This window comes from Lampris incognitus, chromosome 5 (assembly GCF_029633865.1).
Source record: "Lampris incognitus isolate fLamInc1 chromosome 5, fLamInc1.hap2, whole genome shotgun sequence".
NCBI lineage: Eukaryota > Metazoa > Chordata > Actinopteri > Lampriformes > Lampridae > Lampris > Lampris incognitus.
The window spans coordinates 24,503,494-24,520,027 of NC_079215.1; the positions used below are offsets into that span (position 1 = coordinate 24,503,494).

General features: G+C 42.4%; 1 protein-coding gene across 1 annotated transcript in view; it reads right to left on the bottom strand.

The window, feature by feature from the left end:
• LOC130112914 (protein sidekick-1-like) overlaps positions 1-16,534 on the bottom strand; it is a 329,381-nt gene that overhangs the window by 100,263 nt on the left and 212,584 nt on the right. Inside the window, exons 19-21 of the mRNA XM_056280437.1 lie at positions 13,409-13,524; positions 1,857-2,052; positions 433-531 (exon numbers count right to left, since the gene is read on the bottom strand). Coding sequence (XP_056136412.1) covers positions 433-531; positions 1,857-2,052; positions 13,409-13,524 — 411 coding nt within the window. The remainder of the gene's footprint in view (positions 1-432; positions 532-1,856; positions 2,053-13,408; positions 13,525-16,534) is intronic.

Below are 16,534 nucleotides of genomic sequence, written 5' to 3' on the forward strand. Positions count from 1 at the left end.
GGAGAATACCAAAAAGAAAACAGGCTACTAAAAGGAGAATATTGAAAAACATTCATTTTCATTAACAGAGTTTATTGGGTCTTTCCTTTGCTCTCCCCACTACCACTTGCCCTTAAACTAAAATGGGAGGAGGAAGATATGTTTATTCCCCTTGATAATTCTCAATAATAACGTCATAGCTGAAAAAGGTAATATTTGACTGGACTGCACTAAGTATATCATGACTACTAGTTATGTAATCAAATTCCTTTAGCAGACATACTACCCAGAAGTTCAGACATTAGGAGGTGCTTGAAACAGCTTTTATCCTCTCCTCCATTGGTGAGAGTATAATGGCAACCCTTCATACCTCTTAGGGATTTCCAGAAAAGAGGAACGTTGCACAGGAAAGGTCACATCCATTTTCACAGTGTAGTAAGCTAATCTCCTAACCTGTAATGATACCATTTTTGTCTTCGGGCTCTGTCCAGCTGACTTTCAGTGATGTGTCCAGGATCTCAGTGAAGCTCAGATGGCCCACAGGACCAGGAGCTGAAAAGTACACGCACAAGCACAAGCACACACACACACACACACACACACACACACACACACACACACACACACACACACACACATATATATATATACGTATACACACACACACACACACACACACACACACACACACACACACACACACAAGTTGTGTTTGTAAGAGTAATAATTTTTTGTGTTATGTGTGGCATCCATACACCCAACGCATACACACACACACACACACACACACACACACACATATACACACACAGAAACACCCACCTCCTATCTGCAAGCTATAATTTGCTGCCTGCTTACTCATTGAACCATCAGACACAACTCCCTAATCACATCTGCATTGACCTGCATGCACACACACACGCACACATGCACGCACGCACACATGCACGCATGCACACAAAGACTAATCTGCACACTTCCTTGTCACTTCTTATTCTGCCCATGCTTCTCTAACCCCTTTCCCTGTAGAGCTATTAAACTATTCATCTGAGACATTCAATAACACACATACACTATCACACAGAGGCACACAGATCTACACAGTGGCGCGCACGCACGCATGCACCCACACATGCATGCACACACAGTAAAGTGCATACATGCCTGTGCACATGCACACACACTCACACAGACACACACACAAAGCTATCATCAAGCAAGAATTACACCCACTGTTAACCCTGAAGCACGTCCAACGCACGATTAATAGCTGTCTGAGTGTGTCTGTGTGTGAGTGTATATGTGGTCTTGCCTTCTAATATTCCAGCCCCATTCACTAATTGCTGGTTGGTAATGATTTCTTGTCTGCCTGCCTATAGGCCATTGTGTTTATTTGACTGTGCAGATGTGCATGTGTTAAGGAGCTGTTGCTCTTTTGTTTACCAGTGGAGCAGTAGCTTCTCAATAAGCCAGTAAGCATACTAATCAATGACCTTTTAAATTACAGGTAGAGATAGAGGAAGGAAAAGAGAGGGAGAGAGACAGAGATATAAACAACAGCAAGAGAGAAGACAAACAGTACTGGGGAAGGAAAAGAGAGAGCGAGGAGGGGAATATAGGGCTATTTTGTGTACACAGCTGTGTGCCAAGCTGATAGAACAGCAGCACAGGACATCGAGCAAGTTGATAAACCTCTCGCAGTCGCAAATGCGGATGGGGTTTTTAAATAATTTATTTAGTTTTTGCTGTAATCAGGCATCATGTGGGCAACATGTGGGTGCATGTGTGTATGTGTGTGTATGTGTATGCATATGCACGTGTGTGTGTTTGTTGGGGGGGGCAGGGGGTGGTGGTGTTTATTGTGTGGATGTACTCACTGGCCTCATGTGTCTGCAGCAGAATTGGTGGGCTGCGTGGGCCATCACCGGGCGTTGTGAAGCAGAGGGTGGAGCCATAGTACCAGGTAAATTTCTTGAGTCCACTGACCAATCCTGTGTGGCGCGAACTGGGGTAGTCCGGGGTGATTGTAACTATGGTGATATCCTCAGGTGATTGTTCTGGCCAGACCGATAACTGTTGGGGGTAAAAGACATAGTGTAACAAAAGGGCAACTGCCCATGCTGTCACAAATAGATTTCTATTGCGTTTATAAGAACACAAGATCTTATTTCCACACCAGCATGATACACAGTGTGATCACAATATGTGAGGCTTAAAGACGTCCCCTCCAAGAACCTCCAACCGTCTACTGGCTCCCCCCCCAAGAGTCTGTACTTTACCACTTCTTTACACCATATGCAAAGATGACTATTGCAGTTAAAAATGTAAATAAATAAATGTAAAATTTGCTTATGTCTCCATCTTCTTCTTGCTTTGGTTGCTCCTGTTAGGGGTCACCACAGCGGATCATCCGTTTCCATCTCTTCCTGTCCTCTGCATCTTCCTCTGTCATGCCAATCACCTGCATGTCTCCCCTCACCACATCCATAAACCTCCTCTTTGGCTTTCCTCTTTTCCTCTTCCCTGGCAGCCTCCATATTCAGCGTCCTTCTCCCGATATACCCAGCATCTCTCCTCCACACATGTCCAAGCCATCTCAATCTTGCCTCTCTTGCTTTGTCTCCAAAAAATCCAAACTGAGCTGTCCCTCTAATATATTCATTCCTAATCCTGTCCTTCTTCGTCACTCCCAACAAAAATCTTAGCATCTTCAATTCTGCCACCTCCAGCTCCACCGCCTGTCTTTTCGTCAGTGCCACTGTCTCCACACCATATAACATAGCTGGTCTCACAACCATCTTGTAAACCTTCCCTTTCGCTCTTGCTGCTACCCTTTTGTCTCAAATTATTCCGGACACTCTTCTCCACCCACTCCACCCTGCCTGCACTCTTTTCTTCACCTCTCTTATGCACTCCCCGTTACTTTGAACAGTTGATCCCAAGTATTTAAACTCATCCATCTTTGCCATCTCTACTCCGTGCATCCTCACCATTCTGCTGCCTTCCCTCTCGTTCATGCATTTTTGATTATTCCGTCTTGCTCCTACTGACTTTCATTCCTCTTCTCTCCAATGCATACTTCCAACTCTCCAGGCTCTCCTCAACCTGCTCCCTACTCTCGCTACAGATCACAATGTCATCTGAAACATCATCGTCAACGGAGACTCCTGCCTGATGTCGTCCCTCAACCTGTCCATCACCATTGCAAACAATAAAGGGTTTAGAGCCAATCCTTGAAGTAATCCCACCTCCACCTTGAACCCATCTATCACGCCTACTGCACACCTCACCACTGTCACACTGCCCTCATACATGTCCTGCACCACTCCTATATACTTCGCTGCTACTCCCAACTTCCTCATACAATACCACACCTCCTCTCCCAGAACCCTGTCATATGTTTTTGCTAAATCCACAAAGACACAACGTAACTCCTGATCTTCTCTATACTTCTCCATCAACATTCTCAAAGCAAACATCGCATCTGTAGTGCTCTTTCCTGGCATGAAACTATACTGCCTTTTTTTTTTACCCCCTCCCTTTTCTCCCCAATTGTATCTGGCCGATTACCCCACTCTTCCAAGCCATCCCAATCTCTGCTACCATCCCCTCTGCTGAGCTGGGGACGGCTACACACTATCTAATGTCTCCTCTGATACATGTGGAGTCACCAGCCACTTCTTTTCACCTGCCAGTGAGGAGTTTCACCAGAGGGATGTAGTGCGTGGGAGGATCACGCTATTCTCCCCAGTTCCCTCTCGCCCCCGAACAGGCGCCCTGACCAACCAGAGGAGGCGTTAGTGCAGCGACCAGGACACATACCCACATCTGGCTTCCCACCCACAGACACGGCCAATTGTGTCTGTAGAGACACCTGACCAAGCCGGAGGTAACACGGGGATTCAAACCAGTGATCCCCGTGTTGGTAGGTAGCGGAATAGACCGCCACGGCACCCGGACGCCCATGAAACCATATTGCTGTGCACTACTCATCACCTCTCCTCTTAACCTAGCTTCCACTACTATTTCTCCATAATTTCATGCTGTGGCTGATCACCTTTATACCTCTGTAGTTACTAAAGCTCTCCACATCACCCTTATTCTTGAAAATCGGTACCAGTACACTTCTTCTCCATTCCCCAGGCATACTCACTTTCCAAGATTGTGTTAAACTAGTTGAGAACGCCACTGTCATCTCTCCTAAACATTGCCATGCCTCCACAGGTATGTCATCTGGACTAAACACCTTTCCACTCTTCATCCTCTCCATAGCTGCCCTCACTTTCTCTTTGCTAATCCACCACACTTCTTGATTCATTACCCCCATATCATCCAACCCTCTCTCTCTCTCATTTTCTTCATTCATCAGCCCCACAAAGTACTCCTTCCCCCATATCAACACTCTCCTCACTTGTCAGCACATTTCAATTTCAATTTCTTTCTTTTTGGCATTTTCCGCCTTTTTATTAAACAGTGATAGTAGAGAGAGACAGGAAAGGCAGGGGAGAGAGAGGGGATGACATGCAGCAAAGGGTCCGGGCCGGATTCTAAACCAGGCTGCTGCGGTAAGAACTCAGCCTTATGTGGTACGTGCTCTACCAGGTGAGCCACTTGGATGCCCCCCACATTTCCATTTCTATCCTTCATCACCCTATCCTGCTGCACATCCTTCCCAGGTTGCTCCATCTGTCTAGCCAATTGGTACAAGTCCTTTTCTCCTTCTTTAGGGTCCAACCTCTCATACCAAGCACCATATGCCTTTTCCTTTGTCTTTGCCAGCTCTCGTCTCACCTTCTTACACCACATCTCATTGTACTCCTGTCTAGAGCGGTTGAAAAACAGAGTGGCAACACTCCCATAGGCTCCCATTGTGAAAAATGGCGGGAACCATGAATAGTTTGGAACATTGATATTCACAGCATTGCTTTCCATTGTGTATCCAGCCATTTCAGCAGTAAGTTGATAAGTTAGAAGGTAAATTTTTGGTAATTCACTCCATTTACTGCATTACCTGTCATTAGCATAGTAAATACTGTTATTTTTATATGTGCTCAATATTAGCTGTTCAATATTTTAACTTAATTATTGTTAATGTAATGACCGAACTAGGTCAGCTACCGGGCTAGCATGTTTGACAAATTTCAGTCAAATCAGTCTTTAATACATCAAGGAATGAAGATTAACGTTAAGTAGGAATGTAGGTTTATATATTTACAGGTTGTTAATGATTACAGGTTGTTAATACACCTGAATAAAATTATTGTATGAATAAAATGTATGGACAAGTAGGACTTTGGCGATCTGATACTTGCTTATGAAGTTGTCACTCTGTCACTCCACATACCAAACTAACATTAAAGTATATGCAATAAATGTAAAAGCAGTTAAAAGTACAAAGAAATGGTATCACATTTCATATTTTAGTATTCACCGTTTAATATCGCACTCGCTGCTGCCTGTCCCCATAGGAGAACTTAACAGTGCGGGGATTGTTTGGAACTATTGACATGTACATGAACCACGTGATCGTGTGGCGGTGAGATCAATCAGTGTCGTAGTTCTCTCTCTCAACAGCTCTGCTCCTGTCTTCTTTCTTTATCTCTCTGACTATCCCACTTCTTCGCCAACCTCTCCCTCTGTATACGTTGCTGTACTTCCTCATTCAGCCACCAAGTCTCATTGTCTTCCCTCCTCTGTTCAGATGACACACCACGTACCTTCCTAGCTGTCTCCTTCATTATTTCTGCAGTGCTTGCCCAGCCATCCGGCAACTCTTCACTACCACCCAGTGCCTGTCTTACCTCTTTCTTCTTCAACTTCCACCATTTGTCCTTGGCTATACCTTCACTCTCTCCTCTTCTTGATCTTCTAAGTTATCCTTCAGATCACCATCCAATGCTGCCTGGCTACATTCTCCCCCATCATCACCACCTTGTAGTCTCCAATCTCTTTCAGATTGCACCTCCTGCATAAGATATAGTCCACCTGTGTGCACCTTCTTCCACTCTTATACATCACCCTGTGTTCCTACCTCTTCTAGAAATATGTATTTACCATTAACACAGCCATTCCATCCTTTTCGCAAAATCCACCACCATCTGTCCTACCACATTTCTCTCCTTGACACCATACCTACCCATCACCTCCTCATCACCTCTGTTCCCTTCACCAACATGCCCATTAAAGTCTGCTCCAATCACCACTCTCTCCTTCTTGGGTACACTCTCCACCACTTCATCCAACTCACTCCTGAATTCTTCTTTCTCTTCCATCTCACATCCAACTTGCGGGGCATATGCGCCGACAACATTCATCATCACACCGTTGATTTCCAGCTTCATACTCATTACTCTGTCCGACACTCTTTTCACCTCCAACACACTCTTGACATATTCTTTCAAGATTACCCCTACCCCATTTCTCCTCGCATCCACACTATGGTAGAAGAGTTTGAACCCACCTCCAATGCTCCTGGCCTTACTCCCCTTCCACCTGGTCTCTTGTACACACAGTATGCCTACCTTTCTTCTCTCCATCATGTCAGCCAGTTCTCTCCCTTTACCAGCCATAGTGCCAACATTTAAAGTTCAGACTCTCCCCTCCACACTCCTGCCCTTCCTCCTCTCCTGCTGCCTCTGGACATGCCTCCCCCCTCTCCTTCTCCTTCACTCAAAAGTAGCATAGTTTCCACCAGCATCCTGCTGGCAAACAGTACTGGTGGTGGTCATTGGTAACCCAGCCCTCGATGGATCTCTATAATAGTCTAAATCCCTTTGCATGGGAGGATTACTTTTTGTTGAGGCGTAATGATTTCTATTTCCTCTGCAGATAAATGTGACCAAAAAAAGAAGAAGAGATTATTATTGATTTTAGGCAAAATTAATGTCCAGTCCTAAACACAGAGGAATTAAAGGTAATGATATCAGACTGGTGGATAAATACATGTATCTGGAAAGTAGTCTGAATAATAATTTTTTTTAAGCCAATACAGATACCATTTGCAAAAAAAAGTGTTACAGTGCTCTCTTACTCTTAATTCTTTGTGGGTCATCACATAATGAAACTGTTCTTAGCTTGAACCTTTATAATTGTTGCTTGGTTTGGAAGTCTGAACTTGGCTATTAAGAGTTAGTTGATAGTCTTGCAAGTGTTTGGTAAGGATATAGAGGTGAGTCAGGTCCTTCTTTCTACTCTGTCCTTATTTTGCCATTATAGGGTACAAAAGACAATAAGAAATATATGGTTTTCATTACATCATTGGCCATTAACAATTTTGATCTAAACACGAGTAAGTGACATTGAAAGACTTTCACTCTGCACAGAGGCAGATATACTGTGTGAACAACAGTATGGATTTAGAACTAATAGGACTACATCATTTGCACTCATTGATTTTGTGGAAGACATAACAACTGCTATAGAAAATAAAGAATATGCATTAGGAGTATTCTTAGATAAAAAAAAACCCAACAACATTGGATACGGTTGACCACGATTTATTATTAATAAAACTACAAAAATATGGAATCAGAGGAGTAGCTCTTTCTTGGCTATCCAGTTACCTAAATAATAAAAACCAATATGTGCAAATTAATAATTTTAAATCACAATTATTGAAGGTTAAGTGTGGGGTTCCTCAAGGCCCAGTGTTGGGGCCATTGTTGTTTATTTTGTACATTTTAGTGTTTTGAAAACCTCACATATATTATAATATATGTGAGGTTTTCAAAACACTAAAAATAATTTTATTTGCATATGATTTGCATATGACACAACCCTACTTTGCAGTGGGGACAACTTGGAACAACTTTTGGCTACAGTAGGAAATGAACTGAAGAAACTACAGAATTGGTTTGATTCAAATAAACTAACACTAAAATCTAAGCAAAAACAAAATGTATAATATTTGGGAATCAGTCAACAAACTCAAACAAGAAGCTCATGATAAATGATGTAGAAATCGAAAAAGTGTCAGAAATCAAATTTCTTGAGAGTAATAATAGACAATTAATTATGTTGGACGCCACGTATGAAGTATATTAAAGCAAAATATCAAAGTCAATTGCAATATATATATATATATTTTAAATTTATTTCTGATTTTTCCCTTTTTCTCCCAATTTAGTGGCCAATCGATCCCTATTTTAATTCAAACGCCCACCCTCCTACTGCGTGCGTTCGCCAACCGCATCTCTCCAGCCGGCAGTCTCGAAGGAGACGCCTCGCCACTTTCATGACAAGGCGACTCCAGGCCGAACCACTGTTTTTTCTGACACACCCAGAAACGCATTCATGTGACGAACACAAGCCGACTCCGCCCCCCTCCCGAAGACAGCGTTGCCAATATTACTGCTTCATCGAGTCCGGCCATAGTCGGATCTGACGAGACCGGGGTGCGAACCCCAGTCCCCAGTGGGCAACTGCATCGACACAAAGCCGATGCTTAGACCGCTACACCACCGCGGACTGAAGTCAATTGCAATATTATGTAAAGTCAAAGATCTCCTGCATCAACCAGCACTATACACCTTGTACTGTTTCTTCATACTTCCATACATCACCTACTGTGTGGAAGTGTGGGGGAACACATACAAAACAAACACAGATCCAATCTTCATCCTTCAAAAAAGAGTCATAAGAATTGTAAACAAAACCACTTAAAGAGAGCCTACAAATCCACTCTTTCTCAAACTGAAAGCACTACAATTTAAGGAGTTGGTTGACTTCAAAACATTTCTAATCATGTATAGAGTAAAAAAATCAGCAGTTACCAAACAGTGTCCAAAAGTTGTTCCAAATGAGGGAATGTAAACACGATCTCAGAGGAATACATATATTCAAAAAACAATTAGTGAGGACAAATGCAAAACTTCATTGTATAACCATCAAAGGAGTCAATCTATGGAACAACTGTAGAAAAGAAATGAAGACGTGTACATCACTAAGTAAGTTTAAACAATTCTTTAAAAATAACATACTGAACAGATATAGGATGGATGAACAAAGAGGTGGGCTGGAATAACATGACATGATACATGACATGTAAGGTGCCTTGTTTGACTTGTGCTGTTTTGTTTATTTTGATGTCTATGCATTGATCTTTCTTTTCTTTTTTCACTTTTGTTTTGTTTTCAAAGTTTTGTTTTGGTTTGACCTGATTGATAATGTATAAGAAAGGGGTAGGACCAAAAAAGTTCTTTACTTCATCCTACGCCCTTTTTGGACATGGACTAGTTATTACTTGTATTGTTACAGAGAGTTTGCAAAATATGTTCACTGTTATTTCCATTTGTTTTTGTATTCCTGTCTATATGTTTTATTTTGTTATTTTAACATATTCAAAATAAAATCAATCATTCAAGTAAATGAAAACTGTTACCCATTTGTAAACTCATGTCTCTATCATTATATGAGAATTGAAGCTAAAATAACAACCTGCTCACCATTCTGAAACCTCCAGGAGAGATCTGGCCATCAAAAACTTTATCATGTTTAGGGTCCGACTGTAGCTTGTAGATGTAGCTTACAGCGTCATTGTTCTGTTAAAAAGCCCTGTGGCCATTACTTTCATTTGCTTTATACCTGGGCAAGAGAAGGGGCAACACCCCAGTATTGCCAACAAATGGCAATACTTTAAGCTCTTATTTTTGGAAAACTGGGCGCAAGTGTAAGTGCAGATGCAAGTGCAGGCGCAAATGGCCGTGTCCAATTTTGGTAATTTGGTGACCAGAGACACAAGTGTAGCCTTCGCATAGCATAGTGCAGAGGATAAAGGGGTTGGATTAGGATGAAACATTAAAAGTAGGTGGAGCTGGGGGGCTCCGGGTGGTGTGGCGGTCTATTCTATTGCTTACCAACATGGGGATCGCCTGTTCGAATCCCCGTGTTAACTCCAGCTTGGTCGGGCGTCCCTACAGACACAATTGGCCGTGTCTGTGGTTGGGAAGCTGGATATGGGTATGTGTCCTGGTCGCTGCACTAGTGCTTCCTCTGGTCGGTTGGGGCACCTGTTCGGGGGGACGTGGGAACTGGGTGGAATAGTATGATCCTCCCATGAGCTATTTCCCCCTGGTGAAACTCCTCACTGTTAGGTGAAAAGTAGCGTCTGGTGACTCCACATATATCGGAGGAGACGTGGTAGTCTGTAGCCGTCCTCAGACTCCTGCTCGCTGCTCCACCCCCTTGGTTGGAGCAGCGACCAGGACAGCTCAGAAGAGTGGAGTAATTGGCCGGATACAATTGGGGAGAAAAAGAGGGGGGAATAAAAAAAGTAGGCGGAGTTGGGACGGGCTTTGACTTGGCCAATCAAATCAGGTCCTCTTTAAATGCACTGTTCATAGCATATTGTCATTTTCATGATGGATGAAGAGGGGGGCCTTCTAGAACTGCTCTGCTTTACTTCTCGGTCAAATTGGATGAATGAAATCCTTCCAATTACACACTCCATTCCTCTTGATTGTGACAAAACAAAATATATGCAATTTGAAGACGCACGCAAGGAGATCATTATTCAACAGCCAAGCTGACATAACTTACAAGTTGCCTTCAGTGTTCTCACCTCATTCACAACCCTAAACAGATTGACAATGGACACAATAGTCTAGTCTAGAGCCTGATATGGGAGTGGATTTTCATGTTCTCATTCCATGACTCAGTAAAAAAAAAAAAAAAATCAGATGTCAGGCTCGAGCATGGATAGCTTGTACTAGTGGACACATCTGTCTGGACCAGACAGACATTCACTTGGTCAGTTGGGTTGGATTTTCCATGTGTCATGATGACCGCAAAATGTGTTTGATTCACATCAAATTCAACAGCCATATTTTGACATTTGTTTTCTGATTAACATATTAAGAATGTTGTTCTTTATTTGGTTGCAATTGGTTTAACGACTTGTTTCAGTGGGGTCACATGTGCAGGCTAACATCATTTAAAACACATTTGGATAGATGTTCCTGTGTGTCCTTGCCTAAACTGCTGCACGAAAATAACTCACTGTACCTGCTTCTGCACTTAGACATGGTCTCAGCTGGCAGAGGCATAAGCACAATTTCAAGTTAAAATTGTCACCAAAATTGTGCTATGCCAGTAGATCTGCATTCAAACGCAGATCTGTGTTCAAACCACGAAAGTACCAAATGGATGCAGGTGGAGCAAATTCACCTTGCGCTTGAGGAAACTGCCAATCAGCCTGCATGTGCGTCTTCACTGGCTCCAAAAGTAGAGCCAATAAACTAAAAAAATTAGTTCATAACATATTGTTGATTATTGTGGTACTAGTGAATAGTCCATCAATAGTAATAATAATGGAACATAATACAATGAGTTTGATTTGAACTCAGATCCAAGACAAATGTGAAGATCAATGTAATGCTTATGAGATGTATTGTTTGTCTGATGCCTTTGCTGATACTGTGTATAGTAAGTATGCTCTGTTTTGATGTGCATGTGTGGAGGGTTGTTTCGTTGTGTTTTTAGCTGCTGTTGTCTGACCACACATAAATCATATAGTGCAGCGGTCGGGAACCTATGGCTCGCGAGCCATATATGGCTCTTCCGGTGACGGCATATGGCTCCCAGACAATTTTGAGTTGAAAAAAAAAAATCAGTTTGGAACTGATTTTAAAATACTTGTGATATTTCTTAATACTACTGTGTCATTTTAAAGTAAACAGAAATTAGTTTTGAAGATAAATTTCACGGGTCACGGGTCACCCGTGGGTCGGGTCGGGAACCAATGGCTCGCGAGCATGTCCGGGTCATTGTAAAGGCGAAGAAATCAATTTTATCAGATAGCCAACTAGTTTATCCGCTTCAACCCTTGTAACGGAAAAGATGGCGGAAAGAAAAAAAGACGATGATTACCGTGCATTCCAGGCTGCGTGGACAGAGGAATTTGCATTTGTGGAGAGAGCAGGATCTGCGGTATGTCTAATATGCAATGATAAAATTGCATCGATGAAACGGTCAAATATAAAGCGGCACTTCGATACGCACTATGCAGCACCAGAAGTCGCATTAAAAGTAAGACATATTTAATTTATTATACGTTAAAAATACTATATGGCTCTCAGTGAAATATATTTAGAAATATTTGGCTTTTATGGCTCTCCCAGTCAAAAAGGTTCCCGACCCCTGATATAGTGCATTTTAAGAGCTGACTACAAGTGTGACACAACCTGGAAGCCTTGGATTAATCGTTATGCTACACAGTCACAGAGAAAATGAATCATGAAAGGAGCTGCTCTAAATAAAAGAAAAGCTTCGTCTTCTTTGAGTTCCAAATTACTGAAATTATACGGTTAAAAATTCGAAATTCGACTGTCACCTCACTTCTAATGAGGGATAAGGCTATTAATCACAGAAATCTCTGGTTCTGATTCCGAATTAAGTCAGCAGGATATGCTACTCTACTTCTACATAATACTATTTCGTTTTAAATGTACATGATTCATACTTTGATGCCCTAGAAACATAAAAAGGGGACATCCTCAGGATCACTGCAAGCAGCAAAGCAGGGACCTACTATTAGAGTTAAATTAGAGACGTATTCCTCCTGAAATCCCGATGAAAGCCAGAAAAATCCCACCCCTAAAGGACAACAACCAAGCAACAAGTAATAAATAAACCATGTCACAGACATGTAGATGGAAATTATTAGGTCAAATTCCCTGGAGGAGGCTCCGGTTGCCTCTCTGACAATTCGAAATTTAGTAAAATAGAGTCAGATTAATAAGTGTATTAGATATTGTCAGTGATCTGTAGGGAGATCAGCTGAAATGAGGATTTGCTTTGTGTCCTCTCTTAATACAATTGCCTACTGTCCTCTAACCAGTGGAACACACACACACACACACACACACACACACACACACACACACACACACACACACACACACACACACATGCAGGACGCACAAATAACTATTAAACTGGAAGGCATCATTCAGTTTATGTAGTGAAGCCTGGTGTATATAAATACAATGAACAAACTATAGCATAGATCCAATGGACAAAAAGCCAAATAGAGTCTGTTATCTGACACAGATATCCAAGCACACACACAGACACAGACACACACACACACACGCAAAGGAAGTATGTGGTGTATTCTTTGTCATGTTAATGAATTTCTCAGGGGCTGGTTAACACAATCAAGCTAAGAACAAATCAAATACCAGAACTAATACATAAAGGCCACTCTCTCATTCTCCTCACCCCTTCAATCTCCTCACCCTCCCCATTCTACTGCTTTCAGCTTCATTTCTTTGGTATCAACCCTGTCTCGTGCTTTCAACGCTCTTGCTTCATATTTTCACTGTTTAACCCACTCTTTATCTATGCCTCCCTCTTGTGTATTTTACCCAGATTGCTTATCCCTCATCCCCACTCCCCACCCACCCAAGCCCACACAAATCCACCAACATACCTTGTATCCCTGGTTTATGCCATTAATGAACTGCTGAGGGGGGGGATTCCATGTGAAGCGGATGGTGGTGGAGTTGATAGCAACAATTTCCACTTCCTGGGGAGGCGCTGTAGGAACTGGATATGAAAACACACACACACACACACACACACAAATGATAAGCCCTTTAAAAAACTGGCAAAACAAACTCAACTGACTCGGGATCTGGACAGTTTTTCTTTGTCTGGGAAACTGAGGCCAAAGAGGTAGTTTGGTTGTAGAAATTCAGCTGTAATGACCTCATTTGTATTCGGTTTTTGCATTTCTCTAATTAATTAACAAAATAGACAAATTAATTAGAACATTTTGTTGGAGAGCAAAAAACACTCATTCAAACAGTATTAAACATTGTAGACATGGGGCGTCCGGGTAGCGTGGCGGTCTATTCCATTGCCTACCAACACGGGGATTGCCAGTTTGAATCCCCGTGTTGTCTCTGGCTGGGTCAGGCGTCCATACAGACGCAATTGGAGGTGTCTGCTGGTGGGAAGCCGGATGTGGGTATGTCCTGGTCGCTGCACTAGCACCTCCTCTGGTCAGTCAGGGTGCCTGTTTCGGGGGGAGGGGGAACTGGATGGAATACCGTGATCCTCCCACGCGCTATGTCCCCCTGGTGAAACTCCTCACTGTCAGGTGAAAAGAAGCGGCTGGTGACTCCACATGTATAGGAGGAGGCATGTGGTAGTCTGTAGCCCTCCCCAGATCGGCAGAGGGGTGGGGCAGCGACCTGGACGGCTTGGAAAATAGGGTAATTGGCCAAGTACAATTGGGGGAAAAAGGGGGGGAAAATCCCGCCCCCCAAAAAAACACACTGTAGACAATCTGAAGTTAAAGGTTCGACAAGTGAAACTGAGTTGGATCGAGACATTTTAAACAAATGGTGCTAGTTGAAGTTAACTTGGCTAGGGTCGAAAATGCAGTCAATAATTACTTTTGAAATATTTTTTGTCAAGGTAGGAAAACACAGGTACTCCAGTGTAACCTCTAAGTGACCAAAGGGGAAGGAATTTGTGGGTCTGGTGTTTCATGTGTAACAGTAAGAATGTGAAGTGGAGTGGTGCTGAAAATGGACGGGAGGCTGATTAGGTCCAAACTGAACCCAGTCTTTGGGTAATGCCTACAGCTCACTCTATGTGATGCAGCTATGGAGCATCTTTAAACCTAAAGCTGCAAGAGACAGCCTGCTCTGCACATCTGCCCTTCTTGCATCGTCCACTGTGTTGAACCTTATCTGTACATATTTCTTAGCTCCACATAGAGTCAGTAGTCATCTACTAACAACTGAACACTTTGTGTATTCCGCATGTTTCATTACACAAACTGATTGATTAGTGCCATCTGTGCATTTGGGAGCCTATCAAGTAGCCATGTATTCGTAAATGCACATTTTATCATAGACATGGTAGAAATACCATGAATTGTGCAAATATTTCATTATTTAATGAACAAAACATTGAAGCTATTTGGTATATTTTCTTTATGCTGAACCCCATTATAATGTTTTTTCAACCTGTACCATCATATTTTGGATAATGTCATGCTGTTTTACCTGTCACCTCTTTTCTGGCATTATCTCACGTGCAACAAACCTACTGAATGAAGCTAAGAAAAGAAACACCTCAGCCCACCTGCACCCCATCTTAAATTTCCACGCTGTGCCCATTCCTTTTAATTACAACGCCACACATCTCCGACTCTCTTTACCTCTTTCGACCCCTGATTTGGTTTATAATTTCAGGGACACTTGGTCTGTAATGTTCTTTGTGTGAGAGCTATAATGAGCCATCAGGGGTCCTAAATGATGCACTTTGGTGCATCTGTCTGTGATGGTAGATTAAGAAATCATTATCTTCTCGGTGACAAAAGAAAGACATGGTAGGGGACATTCACTCACGCATGCACACGCACGCGCGCACACGCACACACACACACACACACACACACACACACACACACACACACACAGACTGCTGACCGCCTGTTGTGAGTAGCATGCCAAGAGATCTCTGGGAGTCAAAGGAAAATATCTCTGACAGAGCAGTTTGTGAAATACACCTTCAAACATATAGGTTGGCAGTTCTTGTTTTGTATCTTCTGTTACACATATTGTATAAAACCAGTGATGACCAAGCAGGATGCATTTAATAATTTATTCAAACAAAGACGATAAGAATGTGTTTAATCTGCTCCTGAATTTGGCCAAATATAAGGTTGTTTTTTTTTTCAATGTACCGTCATGCCATGTTTTAGATTTTTTTCCCCTCTTTTACACTATGGGCATGTATGTCTGAATGCATGTTCATTTTAATGATTGTCCGTGTTTTTGTGTGAGACTAACAGTCTACCAAAGCCAAGCCAGCTGGCGGGTGAGAGAAAGAAGGTCCATGGTAACATTAAGGACAGCATGCAACTCATAAGGTGAAGAAAAAAGTATGACTGTGTGATATTCGTCTGCGCGTGAGCATGCGTGTGTGTGTGTGTGAGTGAGTGAGTGCACACGCACTTTATGGTGATTATGCTGTAAGGGGTTTATGCTGATGCATGCAAGCCAGAGTGATAATACACTGCGGCATTATGGGAATGCCCTTTACATCATCTACTTGTGCCAAAGAGGCCAGCCTTCAACTAAACATGTGTGCGCGCGCATGTGCGCGCGCACACACACACACAAAGTGGAATGCAGTGTGGAAAGAGCAAAGTAGTGGAAAAACTGGTGAAAATTCAAAGAAAAGGTATTTCAATATTTTGAGCAACATGGGTGCAGGTTGAATATAGTATATATACTATATAGATTGCTGTCCACTGAAATTAGGAGTGTGACGCAGGGCAATGTATACTGTGAGTTTTCTTTGTTGAATCACATTAGCAGCTGATGAGTGCACGAGACACGAAACAAGCTTGTACTGCTGTGTATCAAACGTTTTTTTCCTACATCTATATATATATACATATATATAAATCCAGTGAGTCAAGTAAATTCTTTATGAGACAGTACAAGACTGTTTCACGTCATAAGCAGTCATCAGCTGTCAATAAAGTTACACGGGAAAGAACATCCCATATTAATTGCCTCTTCATGCACATCAC